The following is a 22,071-nucleotide window of genomic DNA, read 5'->3' on the forward strand; positions in this document are numbered from 1 at the left end:
AGAGGTGATCAGTCCTTGCAGGCCACCATGGGGGTCAGGGTTCTGCTGGTGCTCTCTGGTCCTTGTTTGCACTCCTGATGTCCTTTTGTTTTAGGTGTTGCTAGGTCAGGACCTTTGTTATTCTGATTTCTTCTTCCTCCCTGCTGCTTCCTTTCCTGCTTGTTCATCCTTTGTGGATTCCTGGTTACTGTGCAGGCCTGATTTCTCTTTATCCATTTAGGGTCTGTGACATATCCACCCCACCAGCATGAACCTTTATTGCTCACTTCTAGTTTGACTGTCACTTCATCTGCTCCTTCTCCAGATGTTCTTTTTTTCTTCTTCCTTTTTTCCATCTCCAAACTTCATGACTCTAGTCTGTGTTAGTATTGGGTTAGATTGCACCAAAGTCACACATTGCATGTTTTTTTTACTGCAGAATTGGCTCTGCTTCCCGATTCCTGGTGTTGCAACAATAAAGCCAGGTTATTCTGGGAGTGTTACAGAGGTGTTAGGTAACATCTGCAAAGTAAGTGGGATCAAGGCTTTGACTTGAGTTCCTTGAAACTGGATTGTGTCAGTGCGGTAAAAGGAAGAGGTGAACCTGCCTCAAGTAGAAGAAAGAACTGAATAATTCACTAGATTTTCGTGATGTATTCAAACTATTTTTCATCATTGCACCTCCACAGTTCAGCAGACAGGTCTATCTAATACATACAGATTTTTTTTTCCCCTTTTCACGTGCTTTGTTTTTAATTGACTAAGGTTAAAAGAGAACCAAGATCTTTCTTAAAGTCCAGGTCTGCCAGATGGCAGCAAAATGTGCTGTTGTGTCCCCGCACTTGCTATCAGCAGATTTTAAAGCCTCTGGGGGAAAAAGGCAAAGAACAAGTTGCAGCGTACCTCTGAAAATGAAGAACTTCTGTTAAAGCACTTTGTATGTCATTTCTACAGAAAAAGAAAACAGTAGATTTGTGAATTTCCAGAAAATAATTTGTCTTTTAACTTTACCCTGGACCTGAATAAATGGTATGTAGTCAGTGATCTTGCAGTCTGAGACGTAAAATCTGAAAAGGGGTATTTCCTTAGGACTGAAATTAAGCAAATAATGTTGTGTGCCTGCATAAAATTGATGAACAGTTAGGATTACGTCTTTTTGGAAATACATAAATCCCAGGTTTAGAGCAGTAGCCAAGTATTTATTTTAAAATGTTGCTATACAGAGGAGTACTACAGAAGTGGTTAAAGGCATTCCAGTTAATAATTCATGTCCCTAATCAAAGTGCAAGGACAAATACTGCTAATTGGCCTTTTTTTTWAAAAAAAAATTTACCTTTCCTGTACTGTTACTGATACAATACAGTTCAATTTTATTTACGTGCTGATCTCATCCCAGGAGTATTCACACTCAGCTCAATTACAAATTTTGAATAATGCTGCAGAAGTATAAGCTAAAAATAAATAATATTAGTTCCTTTCTCTGCATATTGTTTTCTGTAGCTTGTTTGCACACACCATCATGAAATTGTTCTGTGATCAGCATTAGAAAAGTTCTGTAATAAAGACTAAAATTATTTTCAAACCATAAACTTTCTTGACATCTCAAATCTCAACAGAAATACAGACTTTTAAAAATCTATTTTCATAACGTACTAATACAGTGTCCATATAATGGACATAGGTGCTTTCAAAGTAGTGACTCACCATTACCATAGATATCTTTGTATATTTGATTTTAAGCAAAGTATCCACTATTTGTATGTCTTCTTCTATGAGTAAGTTGTAATTCACACTTTTACTGATAAAAAGATTTATATGGGTGCTTTAAATTCGAGTGCAGAATAATGTCCTGTATATAATACTTACTGCACTGTGTTGCTTTTCCTCATGCTTCTCACACAGATCAAAAGAGAAACTGATTACTACCGATTTAAAAAAATTCATGTTGTTAAGGTTTTCATGATTACTTCACTGTAAAACTACTATTAAGTATTACACTTTCATGCATTTACCAAAAATGTAAGTATTCATGAAATTGTAGAGTTTGATAATATTTTAAAAGAAATAAGCATGTTTTCTTGAGGCATTTGATTATGTAGATTGCCATGTAAGTTTTTTGGCATGAGGAATTTTGGTGTACTTACTGCTTGTGGCACAGAGGGTAACTTATTCCTGTCCTTCAAGATTAAGTAACTCAGGATGCAAAATGCCAAAGAGGAGGGAGAGATAACTCAGTCTTTTTTACATCACCTCTTTTGTATTGTAGATGATTTTAAGAGCTACCATGCCTTTCTGAGGACTTTCTTTCCAGCTGAAGGGTGTGATTTACAGAGCCAGTATTAGGGGAGATAAATAAGGTGGTGCCTGATCATCTGATCACAAATTTATTTTATTTTACTTTATTTTACTGTACTTTATTTTATTTTATTCAGCCAATCTTCTCTCTGAAACAACTTCCTTACAGAGAAGAAGCCTTGGAAGGGTGTTTCTGTCTCAGCAGCATCTGAAGAAGAGCAATGATATTATTTAAGGTCCAGCACTGAGGGGTAGCTTCTGCCCTGGCAGCCTTCACTTTCGTGAACGTGGCTGCTGAAAAGAGGTGAAATGCTGCCTGTCATAGCAAGAGAGGCTTGGAAAGAAAATTAAGAACTCCATTTTAGTTAGCTGCCTTGTATTTCATCTGGCAGTGGGAGAAATAGTTGGACTAATAGACAAAGATTTAAAATAGGATGGAATGAAATTGGGAGGAAGTGAAGAGGCAGGTTTGTGAGTGTGGTACGCAGAAGGTTGCCGAAGGGACAAGGTAAGTCCAAAGAAAGGATAGAAGTGTAGGAAAAAAAGAAACCTCAGGTGAAGCTTAGGACTACTCCTTTGCCCATAGCCATGTATAGCATCARTGAAATATTTTTTAAAGTAGGCATCAATATCACTCTATATTCTGCCTTATTTAATTCTAAATGAAACAATGTTAATAGAAGCTTTTAACTACTAAAATCACGAAATTACAGATCTTTTCCACTTTTTAGCTCTGGTTTCTCACAAACACGTTTGACTTTGTTGGACTTCGACTGCTTTCTCTTGAGACACAGATCTTTTCACAGATCTCTCTTGTTCTACTTAGCCCTCTTTTTCCACTTACAGCTGAAAATATAACCAATGACATTGAACCTGACTGTGAAATTACATATTCTGCCTTTACAGGAGCAATGACTTGCATAGAGTGTCATGATCATTTCTTTATATTATGTCTCTCTGTTTATGTAAATGTTAGCTGAATTCTTCCCATGGATGAAGTCTTGGTTTCACTTTTCAGCCAAGAGATTGCTGTCACATATGTTTAAAAAGCATACAGGGAACCTTCAATGAAAGGTATTAAAAAGTGGCAAGTAGCAACATTTATTGAGTTGATTTATCTGATTAAATAAGTAATAGAGTTTTCATAGTTGAAAAGGCATAAAGTAATATTGCTAATCATAAGATTTACAGCATCTCTGATTCCAAACTATATTTTTGTTGCCATTTTATTTCCRTCATAAAAATTCCACTTTACCAACTCTGGAACAAAGCAGGGATGGCTCTTAAAGCATCTATTTTCTCCTTGTGTTTCTCTAGCTAGATTAGTTTCATTCATTACTCATGGACTATCCACACTGTTTAATTTCATATCTACAGTTTCGTCTAGAACGCTACGATATGGTCCGCTAAATTCTCCGAAGGTTAATTTAAATAATAACTACTTTATCATAACTGCATTGACATTAGCTCTTGTAATAACCTGACAACTATGCCCTGACATATGAGTTAGAGAGTAAGTGCACATACTTAGATGGAAACAGTTGTACAACTTAGCAGGAAGGGGTAAATTGCACCAATGACATTATAATATATGGGAAGAAAAAGAGGGCAATTAACTGCCCTTGCACCTGACAGCAGGAGATGGAGAGCCCGGCCTCAGAGGCTGACCTGCCGTTCAGACGTCGTTAGGCATGATGGTGTCTGGATGCAGAAGGGCGAAAGTGAAGTTGCATTGCTTTACAGCAACTAGATGTACCGAATATTTAAGTATTTCAGAAAGAAAATATTTGAGGGTTTGAAACTGAAGCTAAAGATCATCAGGTATGATTAGAGAACAGTTTGTTGGCATCGAAGCGTGCATTTAAATAACGGGGTCTTTATATGCCGAGTAGCAGCATAATTCACACCTGACAGGATGCCGCCTACCCAGTCCTGCCTGGTGCCTCCTGGCTCTCTAAGGGCAGTCTGAGACCAAGGTCAGCAAATCAGGCCTGAAGCTGTGAAATTCCTGCAGTTGGCCTCCGTATTTTCTTATTTCACGTTTGTTCTTTTGTATCCTCCAGGATGTGCTTACTTTCACTTCATTCGCTTGCTAAGGTAATCACTTAAGTGTAAAGCAAGCTGGACATATATAAGTTTAAACTAGTGCTTAAGTTTCATCCAAGAATTTTGTTGCTAGTAGAGCAGCTACCAGTAAGTGAGGTGGGGGATTTTGCCCCAGTTGCAGCTCGGAGAGGAATGTGAACTGCAGCCTACTTGAGCACTTTGTCAGGTCAAGGGGAGTGAAGGCGTGGGATTACTGTCATGAAGATCCTGTCCCAAGAAACAGAACRGTCTTGTTGCAACGTACAAGTGAAACGAATGCTTCTGGGTATCAGGATTCAAGATAGCAATCTAGTAAGGAACACTCAAACATTTTTTTCAGACTTTCAGAGCAAATTAAGGGAGCATTTCTTCTTTCAAAGTGCTGATATCATTATTTCCAGCCTTGCATTATCTCAGTAATCCAGTCTGTGCCTGCTTTCTATTTCTGTCATGCCTGTACTCACCARCAGCCTCTGAGAAGACAGAAATACAAAGCTTTGAATCTTTATATTTTATCTCAGCTAAATCATCAACATGGAATAATACATCAAAAACCRTATTTCTTACTTGCCCTATTTAGAGCCCCAAATCTATGCTGAAGAAGCATTGCAGAAGAATCATATGAAGTATGCATGAGAGCCTACTGCTTAGGTGAATGGTGACCAACCTTAGTGATGAGAGAAGGAAAGGAAATGCCCCACTCAGAAGCAACCCCATCAAACCTCCTAAGTTGAGCTGTGTCGCTTCTAGTTTGGAATACAACTACGGAGCAGCAGCAGAATACCTGAAATGATTAGGCTGGATATTTGCTATCCAGCTTTGGAATGAGCCGCTGTGATAAGCAGATTTTCTGAGAGCCCCAAGACTCACGAATGTCAGTGGCTCTCTATGGGTCATCACTGGCCACAAGGATTGATGCTCGCCAGTGCATAAACGATGGCCTYGGTATATAGACCTCCAAGATGCTTTGTGAGATCCCTTGAATGACATAGCTGAGGAGGCTTTTCTTGTCACTTAAGAACACTGGTCTGTAATATACAGGAGAGTCCTGACATTTTCTTTTCTGACTGAGGAAATTGTGAAAGTCTCATTCTTAAACTAAAACGTTTGCTAGAGTGCTTTGCTGGATCTAAATTAATTCAGGCTCATAGAGGAACATGCCAAGTTTTTCACGCAGACCAGGGCATAATCTGTGGAAGGAGAGTTAGGGCACTACCCCTCACAGCATTTCAAACCAACATAAATAAAGGACAATTAATGTTCAGTGGAGAATGATATTTTGTTATAAGGGAGTCAGATCAACTGACCCAATAGGTTTGCTCCATCTGTAATTTGTGTTTTGGTGATCTCCCTTCTTGTCAGTCTGTTGTCTCTTATTTCAGCACCTAAATTCTTAACAATTTGCCCCAGAACAAAAACCAAACTTTAACTAAAGCTTACCAAGCATGTAGTTCTGAGGAGAATGTTTTTAAGAGAAAAATTACCCCCAAAAGCCAGAATTTCTTGTGTCCATAAACTAAAACTAGCCTTGAGAGATTCCAAATAAAAGCACTAACAGACTTTTCTGTATCTACACAACCTGACATTTTGTGATACAATTCTGAAGATGCAGTTTTCAGATACCAAGTCTAAAAATGAGCTTTTTCCACCACCCTAATGATAATAAATTACGAGAGAAAAAACAACAATAGTAAATCACATGGGTAAATAATCTTTAGGAAAGACATAAATGATCTGTGGTGAGATATTTACAAACGATTTTGTTGAGGAAAGCAATACTTTGTAAGTTTTGAAAGAAATATGTAGGCATTGTTCTGAAGAGCAGCGACAGTCTCTGGGCATGGGTCAAGAAAGCAGTGGGGCTGGACTGATGGGACAGGCCTGAGCAAGAAATGTAAGATTTTACTATGTATTATTTTAGTTTAGACAAAGGAAAACATGCAGCTGACACTGAGTGAACTGTAGATTTCTTTTTATTTTATGCATGGATTTTTATTATCTCTGATGATATGCTTGATGGCAGGAATCCGATACGGCATTTGAAACCTTGGGCAAGTATGTGGGCAGAGTCATTAAGCAGAACGATGTTTTTCATGTTTTTTTGCTATTACTGTGTGCATTCAATATGGAAAGAAATCTGAGAAAATAAGCAAGGAATTACTGTTGTATATTCCTTTTCAGACATGCCCTATGCTTCAAACTTCTAATAAGCATTAAAAAGATACACTTCTTTTCATTTCATGCAGTTATATTTTRCTTATAACTGTGCTTGACTCAAAGAGAATAAACTGCTGGGTGCTCTTTCAGCCTGCACCGTTTGCTAAATGTGTTAGCAGGATGTGTTAGCAACTCGTCATGTAAATCCCTGCGTAAATGGTCAAAGCCAAAGCGTAGAGGTTGGTGATGGCCTTTATTCCAGATTGTGAACTTTGTGAGAAGTCTATGAGTTGTTTGTGGGCTTAAGTTTTTGTAGGACCAGCTCCAATCCGTTTTCTTTTTTGTCTCTTTGTAGCTGATGCATTTCTTGTTTTGATGCCTTTTATAATTTACTTTTGGTACTTACCCGGCATGTTAAAGGCAAGAGTCACTCTGTTTTCCTTTTGTAGATGGAAAAATATTTCTCGCTGAAATTCTGATAGCAAAAAATTATCATGCATTTGTTCTAATGTTCTCATAGGTTGCGGAGGACTAGCCATGTGTTATATTTAAAAATGCAATCTCATGTCATCAGGTCAACTGTTAAAACCTCCCACTGCGAATTACACAGTGGAATAAAATAGTGGCCAGTGCAGGTCCTTCTTAAGTACAGTATGCACAAACAACAGGTGTGCTGCATAATTGTGTGCTCGTCATGGGGCATATTTCACACTCCATAACTCCCAAATGAAATAGCAAAAGAGTGCGTAAAATTAAATGATTCAAAGATTTAGAGGGCTTCTCTTCATTGCAGTAAAGTGAAAATCTGTTGAAATTCTAAAGCAGTGTAGGAATATAATCAGTACTATTATGGGTGTGTCATTTTTGTCTTATTGCACTAATGGAGCTAAATATGTGGTTCTTTTTGGTTATCTTAAAAAACTTTGAAATTTAAATGAAGGATAAAGACTCAGAAGTGTGTCTGTATAAAATAAACAGTAATAGATAACAAGATTAATTTTATCTATATTGTTATACATTCAATATATGTAAATCATCTATACTTTGCTTATTTTATAACTGCCYCTTTTACTCTATGTATTTAAGCATAGTAGCAGAATTTTAGCATCTGAAGCAATATGGAACAGTCGTTCTTTTACTTAAAAGTAGGTATACCAGTAGGTACTCTACTTGATAACATTTAAGCTGTTCAGATTTTATCAAGTCAGTGTAATTTACTGGTAATTTTAAATTAAATCTCTTATACATTCCCTTAGATGAAACTATCTAATGTTATGCTAAGTGGCTTTTAGCTCGTAAGATTACTCAATAAGAATTTCTATTGCCATCTGTTATGAAAAAAATCTTTTTTTTTTTTTTTTTTTTTTTTTTTTTTTTTTTTTTTTTTTTTTTTTTTNTACTGGCATATACTCTGGGTTTTTTTTGTATACTTTTACAGAAGAAAGGGGTGGTAATTAGAATGAAATGTTGCTCATAGTGAATCATAAAATACCTAGTGAACCAACCCCACCTTTCAGTATTGAATTTTACTAATACTCTCCTTTGTTTCCCAAATGACCTATCTTCTTTACTGATGACTGGGATACTGGTAAGATTCAGATCCTCGTCTGAAGGCTCTGACAGTATTGACTAAATCTCTGTTGACTCCGCTGAGAATGTGAAATACTGTATTGCAAGATAAAATCAGAATGTGGATACTCAGTGAAACTAAAGAGTCCGTTAATGCCTTAACTGGAAAAAGTTACTTCATTAATCTTTTACCTGTCAGAAAGTTAGCTGTCGTTAAATCTTTTCCAGTGTGATATTGACAGGCATGAGTCTTACTGTATTTTTAGCATTTGTGGATGGCATTCAGGCTYGTTCTGCCTTTGGACGTGAGGAAGCCGTATTTCATCAGTCACTTCCCAGCATCTGAGAGCAGGGAGGAGCAGTGATTTGTTTGTGTCCTGTTTGCATTACAAGGGCATCTTGGACGTTAGGAATTAAACTCCAGCTTACTGCATTAGAAGTATGGAAACCAGAGTGTCAATATAATGGCATCTTGAATTAATATCAGTGCTTTAACAACTTCCAGTAGATGCCCACTCTTCAGTTTTATCTTTTTGATATACAGTGTCCAACATGTACTGCTTCCTTTTATAGTGTTTTGATTTTTTTTAATTTTTATATTCAGTCATATTTTTAAGCTGAAATATTCCATCTGTTTTTTTTAAAGTTTCCTGTTACTCATATCTCATTTTTTTTCCTCTAAATAAGCATTGTATGCCTCTTCCTGTAGGATAGATACATATGTGTGTAGGCACGATTACTATAGGTTATGGACACTCTTAAGTGTGAATGTGAATCAGAGATTAGTATTGTATTTTCAAGGCTTACTTAAATTTATTCCATAAAATGGTCTTTAGGAGATACTTGACCATAATTCGACATATGGGCTCTCTCAAGACACAGAGAATTGCCTCAGCACTGTTACCAGTTCATGGGGGAAAAACAAATGGAATTAACCTTTAATTTAGGTCTTTGGGTCTTTTATGCGCATGGAGCCAGATTCTCGTGTACTCAGGCATTGTGCTGAGCTCTTCTAAAACTCTGGCTACTTACTTGGTGCYGAACTGGGAGCTGACCCCTTCTGAAATTCCTGTATAATACCTCCTAAGCCCTGCTTTTATCTACGAGTAAAAAACAATCAATTCACAAGGGCACCGTTTCTTCCAAGCTCAGGCAGCTGCCGGAAGGCTCCGAAAGCCCGGAGGTGCTTAGGTTCGCGTGGTTTGAAGCCCCGGGCAGGTGTGCTGCTGGGTGCCCTTCGGAGATTTGGGAGCTGAACGGGCCAGGGAACTGGAGAAGGGCTACCTTCCCCCACCTGTGTGGGGCACGATTCATCTGTAGAAACAAAAATAGCAGTTCTCCCTGCTTGTTTGAATCCATGCCTTCTCCTCTAGMAGGATTGTCCATTTTAGGAGCTGCCCTGGAGCTTTTTTAGCAACAAGAAGCGACTGGTGCTGGTGTGTCACCGAACGGCAGTAGCAGGCTCTCCAGGCCCCGCGGAGGGAGCAGGGCTTCCCCGAGGCTGCATGCAGGGACTTTCACATCCTCACACTCCAGGGCTTGGTACTCGCCAGGCTGCTCTGGATCCTCAAGGGTGCTTAGACATCACCGTACCTTCCCTTGCAAGCGCAGAGTGTGGCCCAGGAACGATGACAGACATTTCYCCTCTCGTCCCCTGGGGTTCCTCCCAGCTCCAGCAATGCAAAGGAGGTGCAAGTCAAGTGTCSCCCGTGGTGCCCAAAACGGTGCTCACCCCTTGTCAGTAGCACTGGAGAGGTGACGGCAGTGCCCGTCCCAGCCCTCCTGGCTTGTGTGGCTGCGCCCGTGGCACAAGACCCTGCACGTTTTCTCACCGCTGCCGAATGGCGCAGTGGAACCACAGAGGTCCGAAGCCAGAATTTGAGATGCTTATTCACACCTGCAAGTCTGTGGCGTCGCACTCTGTCGTGCACACATGCCCTGTAACTTTTTATATCCACATGAATATTGCAGAGGTTGAGCTGCCATTTGGAAATCCTACGATCAGATTTAAGAGTTTGCAGAACAGCATAGAACAGCACACGGAGATGGCGCGCGCGCACACCGATTCATTGTGAAACTGCGGAAGCTTCATCTCCRAAAAGAAGCAGAAGTCCGGGAAATCCATGGAACAGTTCCTAACCCAGCAGGAATTCTTTTAATTTCAGTACAGGAAGTAGAGCCAAAGATTCGTATGAGCTGGGAATCTGCCCACTCCTCCTGTCCAAACCTTCCTCAAATGAGTGCTTTGAAGAAAAAGGATAGAATAAAGTACCTTGTATCCAGGTATTCAACAAAACCTTACAAAGGTTCTCCTTACTTGAAATCATTCTGTCAGAGCCAAAAACAATGCTTTAGTGTTGGGGAGAAAATATGTATCTAAAAGCCTTTAAACTAACAGTAAGGGTATTTTTTGAAATTCTCCTACTTTTCCACTCTCTTCAGACCATCTGACATTTCAACAATATTAAAAAAAAATGTGGAGGGATGGAGAAAGCTTCCAAATGCATAACATTGAGGCAAAGAAAATATGGCTTGTTCAACATTACGCTTGACAAATTCATGCTCTTGTCATTTAAATGAATGAACCTTTCCAGTGTCTAGCTTGCTGGACCTTGAGAAACTGCAATGAGGAAGGGCTGTAAAAATCTCGTTTTAAATTATTTTTCTGAGTAAATGAATGATTTGAGTGAAAACCAAATGAGGACTAATCTTGCTTAGTTGAATCACCTATGCACAGCCGATGAACTTCCATGCAAAACAGTGTTCACCCTCTGCTGTTGCCATGTATTGATCTAAAATATCTTCCCTAAGCCTTGTCTCTTCTTTTCCTCCTACAGGCAAAAGGTTAGAGTTAGATAATAGTATTAATTTTCCAGACATCTGCACATGTTTTAATAGCCTTTAGAAAGTTTGAAATGGTTTCTGTTTGACCACCACAGGGCTAAAATACTATTAAGACCTAGATTGTAGCAATACATAACAATCATAGCCTTGTAGTTCAACCTGGCAATAAAAAAGCTAATTTATTTTATTGGAGATTTAAATTAATGTGATGAACTCCTCTCTCAACAGGAGCTGTAACACCATCATTACAAAAGTAGCATGGCCATGTACATTTTGAAAATCAGATATAAGACAGTAACAAACCCTGTGTATTTGTTTGTTCTGTGTGCTTTGAGAGTGTGTGCTTGTTTATGCACYTAGTAGTACTTATCATTCCTGAGACCATGTTATTATTCTTTCTGTCATCTTTTTATTCTTAGTCTCATCAGGAAAAATGATGATTAACAGATGATCCAGGTGAGGCTCCAGTCTTAACTTTTTTTCTTTCTTTCCTTTTTTTTTTTTTTTTTTTNTTTTTGGCCACTCTGAGGACTAGAATTTTCACATGAGCAAAAGTTATTACTGTTAGGTAGATTAAGTTTAAGATAACTTTTAGAATAGACATGCAGCTAATAAGGATACTTTTGAAAATCTGTGAAAGCAATATCTCGATATCTCGATCTCAGAGAGTTTTCATTTCCAGCTGTATGCTAAGGGAAAGCTTCAGCTTATCCCGTTATAAAGTGATAAAGCAGCATTTGATAGCAGCAGCTTCTGTGATAAAATGATCGTGGCAGCGCTGAGAAAGAATCTAATAAGGGAATTGATCTGTAGATTCCAATTCTGTAAGAGCCAACATCAATCAACATAAATGTCAATAACAAGATCATATTGAGGTCTGCCTAATTCCTTTAGATGATTTTGGGGCAAAATCAGAAAGTGAATGTGCAAATGTATTTTAGGAATCAAGAACAGAAAGACCAAAATTACATTGTGCTACTAGGAATATCTCTGGCTGTCATGGTATCAGCCCTTCAGCAGTCTGCTGAAATCAGTGGGTAGCATTTAATCAGATAATGATTGATAAGGCAACATGTCATGTATAAATGAGACTTAAACAATAGTAGAGTACTTCTCTTCTGTGTTTTCATGTTAAAGCACTTTTTGAGTAGAATCAAAACCAGACAGCTTACCTTTTTAGTGTTAAAGCATTGATACTGTGTGTAAGGCAGTCATGAAAGATTAATGGTGTAGGTCCTCCTTGCCACAAAAGTTTGAAGTATAAAATTGTTTTCTAGCCTGATTCTGACCACCCTAAAATGTTAAAGAAAACTGGTTTTTGTGTATGAGTAATGTAACAAGATAAGGTGTCAGAATGTGCAGAACTCCTTGATGTTCGCATAATTCACGGTACCTGCGTGACGTTGGTGCCCATCCAGCAAAGTGGAATTAACATACTAATTAATGCTAAATCGATAGAGGGGCATTTATGAAAAGCATTCATTGCTTTTTGTACTAAATGAATGAGAAAAAAACACAAATAGATACTTAGTAAGAGAATTGACTGTTCTACAATACTTTTTTCACAAAACTGCTGTTGTACCATACTGAAGAAGTTTTCCATGAACAAGCTCAATGAAAACATTTATGTCATTAACTATTTACATTCTGACTAGCTGATTACCAGGTCATTGGTGTAAACTGTTGACTTTACAGTAATTACAAACCAAAGGGAACTTTATACCTGTACTGTCATTTTATTATTACTGTGGTATCTACCATAGTGCTATCAAAATGAGAACTAAAACTTTGGAGTCTCAGAACTTGAAAACACATCAGTGTTATAAAATGAAAACTAGGATCGGAGAGGATTACTTTGTGGTTTTCAATGCAACTTTTATTTAAAGCAAGTTTATAAAAATTAATAAAACCAGGGGATTTGGAAGAGGGGTAATTTTAAGCTTACGATAATGTTGTCAACTCTCTGAAGAATACAGAGAGATTATGTTATTTATGTTTATGCATCAAATGTCTGACTAATACCTCCCAATTTATACCCTAGGACATCAGTTCTCAACCTTCTCAATTACTTTGGAATCTAATTCACTGTTATTGCCTGTCTCTAAATGGCTTGGTTGTAGCAGAGGGTAGCAAGCCTGTAGCATCTGAACAGATGCGAGCRAAACCTTTGTTTTATTCTTTGTGCTGGATTTGTCATGTTAACAGGATTTTCTGATGTAGTTCTAGCACCCTAATCTTCCATACAAATGTTTGTAATRTCATACCCGTGTACTTTGTCTTGGATGTTGTCTGTTAAGTCTCAGTAAACTCGCCTGGAGGATTTGCCAGCAAAACCGACAAACCACTCTTAATGCCTTAATGTGTTTGAATGTAAGGTCTAGCATCTTCTGCATCAGCAGACTTCTAGTTTTTTAGCAACTTCACCCTAACAGGATGGGGAAAACATCAAAAACAAATGGAAAAAAATCAAATTAGAACTTGCATGGAAGTATTTTTATTAGATTAATAGAAAATCAAATCCACTTGGTGAAATTTCTGGAATAGCTAGAAGCTGCCTTTTTTTGTACTAAGAAGTGGTTTAGCTTAGTGAAATGTATTCTACACTTATTCCTTTAATATTCATTTTATGTGTAACTCTTCGTGCTGTTAGCACTGAGCAATATTGTAAGCCTGTGATTCTGTTTGCTGTGTTTCCCACAGCTGTTGGTAAGAGCAATAAATACCAGTCTCCAACTGGTTGCTCCTGCCCCTGTGGGGGTTATCCTGGGGTCCACTTACTGTGGATTAACCCACCCCACCTTGGGGAAGGGAGGAGTAATTTAAACAGTCAAAGGCTGTTAGTTTCCTATTTCAATTTTAGCCCTAATTCAATGCTTAAACTCAGCGTGGTCAAGTTGAGTGCTTCTTGCCTGTTGTCCCAGATGTCTCATGTGACTGAYTCCCCTCACCCACACGCAGAGAGTTATCCCCTCTCTCCAGGGGATGCTCTGCAACCCTGGACCGGGGCCGCAGCAGAGCTATGGTGACCCTCTAGTTGCTCCCCTGTTCCTCTAATACCTTTCCTTTTCCCTTGGCTGCTTATTGATGCAAAATGTTGGTGTTTAAGGGGATTTGCAGATACAGATTGAYTGGTCCCTTTTGCTATATGTACAGRGGAAAATATGAGTCTGAATATTTGTTGCAAAATAACCTTATGTAGTCAAAGCTGTTTGCTTTACTCGTAAACATGTAACAAAATTATAACCAAAAAACCTGAATCCAAAAGTGTGGAATGCGAAGCTGTTGCCTTGCTCCCAGCGAATGCCACCCTTATGCTAACAGTGAGAAAAATTCATATCTGATCCCAGCGTGTCTTCCCCTTAAAACGCTGAGTGATTTTTTTCTGTTTCTAGGAATAACAGTTGTTCTCTTATTTCTTCATCATCTAATTCTTGCTCTCTTTTTCACACACTAGTGAGAATCTAGGGAGACATGCACCCTTACGGACATTTCTGTGTAGCCTATAATATAAAGTCACATTTTATTTCCAGAACTGGTGCAAAAAATCACATTATTTAACTATCTACTTCTGGGCAGAAATACATGAAGAACTTGAGAGTTTTATTACTGTGCAAAGAGGACCTTACCTCATTTAGAAGCATCCCTGAAACGTTGTAGCAAAAGTCTAAGGAAACTTTACATTGATAGAATAAATAATGGTTGCAAAGTGGATTATTATAGAATTAGGAGGAAAAGAACACAGGTACTTCYATCATGAAACGTCCTCAAAATTAGCCTAAAGTGTATAGGTATAAAAATGAATTTGAGAAGGCATATGCCTTTCACAATAACTCTATTGGGAAACTGTCTTTCTTCACATTCAGTAAACTGCTGGAAAGATGAAGGAAAATTGCTAACTGAGCTAGTTAACTAGTGGAAAGTACTCAGTATGCAAATTGCTATTGCCATTATAAACTGTGAAAATGGAAAAAATAATTTTGTTTTTACTGCAAAGTTAAATAGTGTGTTGTGATGGCCATGAAGTTCTCTTTATCTGAAGGGAATAGCGGGAAAGCAGGACATAATTCTGAAATTCTGTTAAATATATGATTTCCAAGAGCTGAAATAAGTATTATATTTTCTTTACATCAGTTATATGTAATAAAACACTAGACGTTGTTGTAATTGTTGTATATGCAAGGTATGCAATTACATTTCCTATATTTCATTATACTTTTGTTTCATATTTATCTATTTTTTATTGACAAGCACTTGTTTCGCTCTCTTTAGAAAGCAGATTTACCATGTGGCAAATGCATATATATTACAAACTCTAATTTGTCTAAATGTAAAATCTGTTTGTACGTTCTGAGGTTGAACTCCATTTTATTATTGYTTTTAGCTTTTCCTTGCACTTAACTTTCCTCTTTATTTCAGAGGACTTGGTGCATGAAAAGTTCACACTTAATACTTTCATTAGTGAGCGATCTGAATTCAGCTGATGTCTGATAGAACAGGCGGAAGATGTTCTCTCTTCTGCATCCCTCTCCAATGTGTCTAGGGGCTAAAAGAAAAGTAGGATTCAGTTTTGTAGCAGATGATATTTCTTCATGAACTAATATTAGATAAACTGCATACCTAAGCATAATTTTTTTTTCGTTCTACTATCTTCTCTGGTATAAAGGGAATGTGGCAGAGTGTTATTTCTGTAAGGAAGCTAAAACTCATCCTAGCTGTCATTTTTCTATAGCTGTGCTCAGCATCTGATGGGTGTAAGTTAAAGATGAACAAGGGAGTGAGGAATAGCGAGACAGGCGAGACATAAACCGAATCACCCAGAAGCAGCCCTCTTCTTTTATGAGCCTGTCACACCTATAAAGGGACCACCATATTAGCACTCATCTCGGGGGGGGGTTGCATTTTTTTGCATGTTTTTGCTAAAGTTACTGAATTTAGTACGCTGGGGATGGAATGGGAACGGTGGGGTTGCTGTCYGTGCTTTTGAGAGGAATCTGCTTTGGGCAGATTATTAAAAATGTGGGGCGTAAAGACTGCAAACGTTTATGGCTCCGGCGCAGAGCGCCGAGGAGGAAAAAGTCCTCCCCGAAAACGTCTCCGCAGTTTCTTGCCCGTGAATGATGGGCTTTGGCTCCTGTGAGAAAAGCAAAGCCAATTGATTTAATAGCAATTAACTCATCCAAYATCGAAGAGTCACATACAGTTTGGCATCATTCATTGAAAACTGTCCTGGCAATGCTGCAGGCCATGAGGAAAAAAAAAAAAAAAATGAAGGGAACTGCTGGATATTCCGTACGGACACAGCCGAGATGCATGCGCGTTCGGGGAGTCTCCCTGCAGCGCTGCCTCGTGCGYCGCCCTCGGTGAAAACCTCAGCGGAGAGGCTCGGCGGGGAGGAACACGGCTCGCTGCGTGACGGATCGGTCGTCCGCCTGCCAGATAATTGTATTTCCTGTTGCGCTCGGTGTAATGGGTTTCCACCTAAATGATCAATTCCTTTGTTTTTATTTTTTCCGGGGCTTACAGGAGCTAATCCGGACTTTGAAGCACGTTGCTCCGTCTCTGCTAGAAGCAAACWAAGCAGGAGAGAGCTCTGGCGCCGTTTCAGCGCGCGGGGCCTGGCGCGCCTGACGCGCGGCTCCGCGGCCGTAGCGCTCTCGCCCCGTACGTAAGCGGTCGTCTAAACTGAGCTGCTCCGCGGGAGCCGCTCYGCGTCGTGGTCGGCCTCGTGCTGCCCTGCGACGCAGCCTGGGCAGCGGTTTTAATACCGCGTTTTTTGCGAGGCAGCAGGAACTCCTTGAGCTAGACTGTGTCGTCTGAAAATAACCGTAATGCGTAAAGCATGCAGTACACTTTGCTTAGCTGAGAAGAAACCGAAATACGTAATTCGCACAATCTGTTGCTTCATTGCAAATGGRTCATTAATGAAATTCTTAAGGGATAGTACGTTTTTCCCTATTTTTGAACTAGCAAATAGAGAAGGAAGAAAAAATAAAGAGAAACAATTTTCTTCTCCTTTTTCTTTTGTAATTGGGTGAGTAGTTTCAGCGCTGCGTGACGGTATTTAATTAATGATCCAACTCAGGCTCGGCGCTGCAGTTTGTTAAAGCGAGGCGTTGCGCTGGCGCTGCGTCTCTTCCAGTTTATTTGCACGTATAGGGGAAGTGTTTCCAGCGCGAGGAGCTTTTGTTTGATACAGAAGTATAATCACATTATACATCTTGAGAAGACACTTTCCTCCTTGGTTAATTATTTTAGCCTTCCGAGTCACCTTTATTATTACAGTTTTATAGAGCCATAGAGTCTAATGCAAGGCGAGATCGTTTGAGTGTAGCGTGACCGGGGGGTGGCACAGCCTTTCCCTTCCCTTCAGCGAGCTGTTGTGGAAGGAGCCCCGTCCTCAGGGGCTTCGTCAGTGTGCGCTGCCGGGGGGTGTTTTCTCATTGGTGAATTTTTGGGGGGAATTTGTTTCTATTTGGTGCTGGTTCTAAAGCGTTAAATCCAAGCGGGCTGGTCTCGGGTCTTAGGTCTGATCTGGATAATAACAGCAGCACACGGTCGCATTAATGGATGGCATTATAAGGATATAGGTATTTTTTTCTCCTTGTTGAGATGCAGGTATGCTTCTGGTTAAGTAATGAAATAGTTAAAATATTTTGCTTGGAAAGATGTGAAGAAAGTTTTACAAGTGTGAAACTCCTATAGCAATATTTCTAGAATACTTTTAGGAGAAAATAGATGCTCAAGTATTCATCCAGCTCAGATGTGCCCAATCAGCAACTCTAATGCATGGATCCAGTCGTAGGAATTTGCACTAAAACATCTGTGAAAGCAGAAATCGGGTGATTGCTTTCACTGGGGAAAGTAATTCCTCTGCAGAGGGCAAGTGCAACACCTGTTCATAACATCAGTGACTCCTGTTTCTGAAAAAAGGTGGAATTTTCTGGTGGCTCAACTGTACAGTTGGGATTATAGTCAAGAAAAACACATGTACTAAGTCAGTAAACCTGTGAGCTTGGGAAGGCTTTTTACCTGGAGCAAATCTTGAGCAAACACCTAACAGCAACTCTAATAATAACATCTTAGAGGTGCACACTGAGTAGCTAGGGGATAGACATCACTGATGTTAAAAAACACATACCCTGGATGTGGTTAATATTTCTAATGAAAAGTGCATTGGATACAGAGTGCCTGTAGGATTTTTATCTATTCAGTAACATGCTGGACAAAATGTGATTATATCAAACGTTGATCATATTGGGAACTATTTCCCGTAATCTGCCTGCAACAAGATAGTACCTGCTAAAGAATCACTGTGTGAAACCTAGATGAATTTGCAACTCCTGAGAAATTACTCTCAAATTAAAAATTAATGGTTACAAAAAAATGACTAAATTGTCTGGAATGGACATCCCTTTTTCTTTTTTGATGTGCTTTTTCATTGATTTCAGTGGGCTTTGAGTCAGATCTATAACATCTGTAGCATGTACGTTGGTCCCATGACTGACAAGACGGCAGATATTTCTTCTTTTGAAGTCATCAGCCAAGGCGTTTACATAAATCATGGATTTTATTGAAACTGCAATTAAACCAACTCAGGCTTAATGCACACYGAAAGCCTTGGTAATTAGTATACAGGTGAATATGAGGGAAATGGCACCGGTTTAGCCATCCTCCCAAGCAAAAGTGAAATAAAGTACTGAGTATGTAATCGAACAACGTGTGAATATTAATGCGCAAAATCCTCTAAGTCCCTAGTTCCCTGATGCAATTATTTTCTATTCACATTAATTGTTCCTAACAGATGACATTAATGACTTTGAGTTAAAATGTGTGCAAGAGAGGCCTTCACCAGATCAATTCTGTTTAAAAATAGGGTCACTTTTACAATCATTCACTCAAGATGTAACAGCGCCTAAATAAAACGACATTAACAGGTTGATTGATTTATAAATGTTAATTTTGTAGTTCATTTTTTTTTTGCTTTTTTTCCTGAAACCTGTCAAGCACTAGGGATAATGGTGGGATTCATGTTCATTTGTCATTGTTGCATGTGGAATAGTGATAAGTTGCAAAACAGTGACTGAGAGAAAACGTAGTTTRTTTTAGCTGAAGAATCGGTTCTTCATAGAGGAAGTCCTGGACAAAGTAAGCATGAACAGCAACCTTTCAAATTAGAACAAATCCTCATTTACCCCAGGTCTTCATTTCTCTTGGAATTTAACCACAGAGTTTGGAATTTTAAAAATGCTGATCTGTTGCATATTTGACAAACGTTTATGCTTTGGTCATTCCCTTCTACCCCCCCAGAAACTCCATTCACGCATCTTAGATCTCTCATCTGGGGATTTGCTTTCAGAAGTAGAGAGAAACAGAAGCTTGGTGCAATCTCGAACTGCTGATGCTCAGATTCATGTGAGTTTTTGTGCTGTCCTTGTCCCCCTCGTCGGGAACCTTCCCTTTTTTCTGCTGAAGCGTGATGTCATGGGTGAGCCAGCCATAAAGCTGATCTTGGAATTGAAACAGTGCTGAGGCAGATATAACAATACTTCTTCTTCCTTCTGTTCTCCGAAACTCAATATTGTGTCCTCAGTTGATATAGTAAGCAGATAGTGTCACTCTGTGCAAAAAAGCWTAAATCTTAGCAATGTCCCCAAGATACCTTTTTGGGTATTGATTACATCTCAGAATCTCTGAGAAATGGTCAAGGAGCTTTTTATTAAAGCCCATGCACCGTATTATTCATCCTACTTTTATGATATATTATGTATGAACTTTTAAAAATTCATGGGCTCTGCATTTTTTTTTCAGATGGCGTTAGCTTTGTGCTTATTTGGCAAAACTTTAGCCAGTGTGGCTTTCATGTTTCATTGTCAAAGAGAAAAGTAGCTTAAAAAACAAAAGTCACATAAAGATAGAGGGAAATAAAGAGAACAAGAACAGAATGTTGAACCTGTCTTTGCCTTTGATCTTGGAGTACAGTAGTGTCAACAGAAATGTAATCTGCTTTCTCGTACATATTTTAATGAAAAGGCATTGTTTCAAAGGTTCACAAAGATGTTAACTACCCTTTGCATAATATGTAATTTAGCTTTCAGGTTCTGAGTATATAGTTTTGTCTCTATAATTGTTTGATTCTTTCAATTCTCTGTAGTAACTATAATGCGTTTAAATTGCAACATTGTAGTCAAGCTTTTGCACGCTGATTTCATTAAAGGTAATGATTTAAAAAAGTCATGATTACAAAAAATGCAAATTTCATAATGTTAGGTAATTAACCCGTATGCCAGTTAAATATGTTTAATTGATGCCTCATAAACATATTATTTAAAGTTCTTTCTCAGAGAATAAAGGCAAATTGCAGAAGAAAATTCCAGTCCCTTTCTAATGATCTTAATGCAGTCTAGAAGGTGGGTAGATATCCTACCTCAGAGTCTCTAATTACAGGACTTTTTAACAGATTTTCTCATCTGCTTAAGTAAAAATGATTACTGTAATATCCTGCTCTTTTGATTTCCCTAGATACCTGTTCTCCCCTCTGCTGAAACCCCAGGAGCAAATGCCTTTCTCTTTCTTTTTGGTGCAAAGGGAGGGATGCGAGCGAGGGGGTGGACAGGCCCATGGACTAGCTGAAGGTGATGGGAAGGGAAGGCAGGGCTTTACGCGAGTACGCTCTGTTCCCCTCTTTTCTTACAGGAGATTCTTACAGGAGAGGGTTTTTACAGGCATCCTTCCCTTAAACGCTGTGATGCCTGGGACATAGCCTAGTGTAAGGTCTCCCATAGGAGCCGGGATGCCAGCAGTACAGTGATTTGTATCAACAGAGCGAGAAAGTCCGTCTGTGAGCCTGAAGCAGAGGCATCATCCTGCCTCTGGTGCAGGCGCAGGTATTCCTCCCAGATCCGGAGGATTTAACGGCTATTGCTCCTACATGGGTTTGACTTCCTGGGAAGACGTGTACCRATAACTCCCAGAGGTGAAACTTGCTCTTGCTACCTCTAAATGATGTTCCCATTCATAGGTTTTGCCCATGACAGAGAAAAATGGTTTGCCCTGTGGTTACGTTTGTCAAAACCAGAACATTATTATGTCAGCTGAGCAATGAACAGCTGTACTGATGAACTCCCCAGCAGGAATAATTCTGCTCCCTGCCATTTAACTAAAAAAAAAGGTTCAGTCCTAGTGCTAATAAATGGGAAGAGGTGGGTGAGAAAATGGAAGAAATTAGCAAAAGTCCAACAAACACTTTAACAAATAAGAAGTGCCTACAAACTACATAATTTTTCCCCAGCGTATGCGTGAAGAGGCTTTGTGTCTGCTGCATATACAGTTCTGGTAATTGTTTTGTGGATTCTGTGACTCTAGATTTCTTTGCGTCTTCCTGAATATAAAGGTAAAATTTTCATCTAAGCAAAACTAATTTAGGCTGTAACACATACATACCAAAACAAAAAAAAAATCCACAAATATTCTTTGGGGTTGCAAAATTTTCTGCCTTAATGAAATTCAAAACAAAGTTTTATAAAAATGCAGTAATGTCTTTCTATCTGGCGTTTCTGGTAATTAAAAAGATGTCTGATTCTGTAAGGAAACTAGAGAATAGCATAACAACAGAAGAGTGCAGGCACTTAACATTAAAAAAGCTCTAACATTGTTAGGCACAAGAGTATCAGTTTGAAAACAAATTAAAGCCATCCTAGATGCTCCTACAGAGCTTTAATATTTTACCTAAAGTGCTATCTGCTCTTCATTACTCTCTTCCTCAAAGCTGGCACTTAGTCACAGTCAGCTGAAATTGCATTTGGAGAGGGGCGATAACTACACAAGTACTAAAGGCAGCCATAAAGTGTCAATAAATTGCATAAGCAAGAGGCTTCAGCTGTCGGGGAGTGACACCAAGATGGATTGTCCTACGTCAGAGAGTTTCTTAGACAAAGCTTTGAACTAGATAGGAAACCAAAATTAGACTGTAACGGAGAGATTCCATTCTCAGTGGACATTCTGGTTGGGACACTAAATTAATTTACCTTGTGCAGTGCGTAGAGCCTCATCTGTTTCATTGTAGGGCTATAATGCAGTTGTCAAGATGTACTTGTACTCTTATAACTTTGTTTTCTGTATCTTACTGGAGCATGCTGCTTACGT

The 22,071-nt window shown here is 38.9% G+C and overlaps 1 protein-coding gene across 1 annotated transcript in view; it reads left to right on the top strand.

Annotated features, from left to right (window-relative positions):
* NCKAP5 (NCK associated protein 5) overlaps positions 1–22,071 on the top strand; it is a 350,376-nt gene that overhangs the window by 264,891 nt on the left and 63,414 nt on the right. The window contains exon 10 of the mRNA XM_085320938.1: positions 19,237–19,341. Within this exon, the coding sequence (XP_085177064.1) occupies positions 19,237–19,341 (105 nt within the window). The remainder of the gene's footprint in view (positions 1–19,236; positions 19,342–22,071) is intronic.

Source organism: Rhea americana, unplaced genomic scaffold, assembly GCF_003343005.1.
Source record: "Rhea americana isolate MKP2758 unplaced genomic scaffold, rheAme1 scaffold_67, whole genome shotgun sequence".
NCBI classification, from domain to species: Eukaryota; Metazoa; Chordata; class Aves; order Rheiformes; family Rheidae; genus Rhea; species Rhea americana.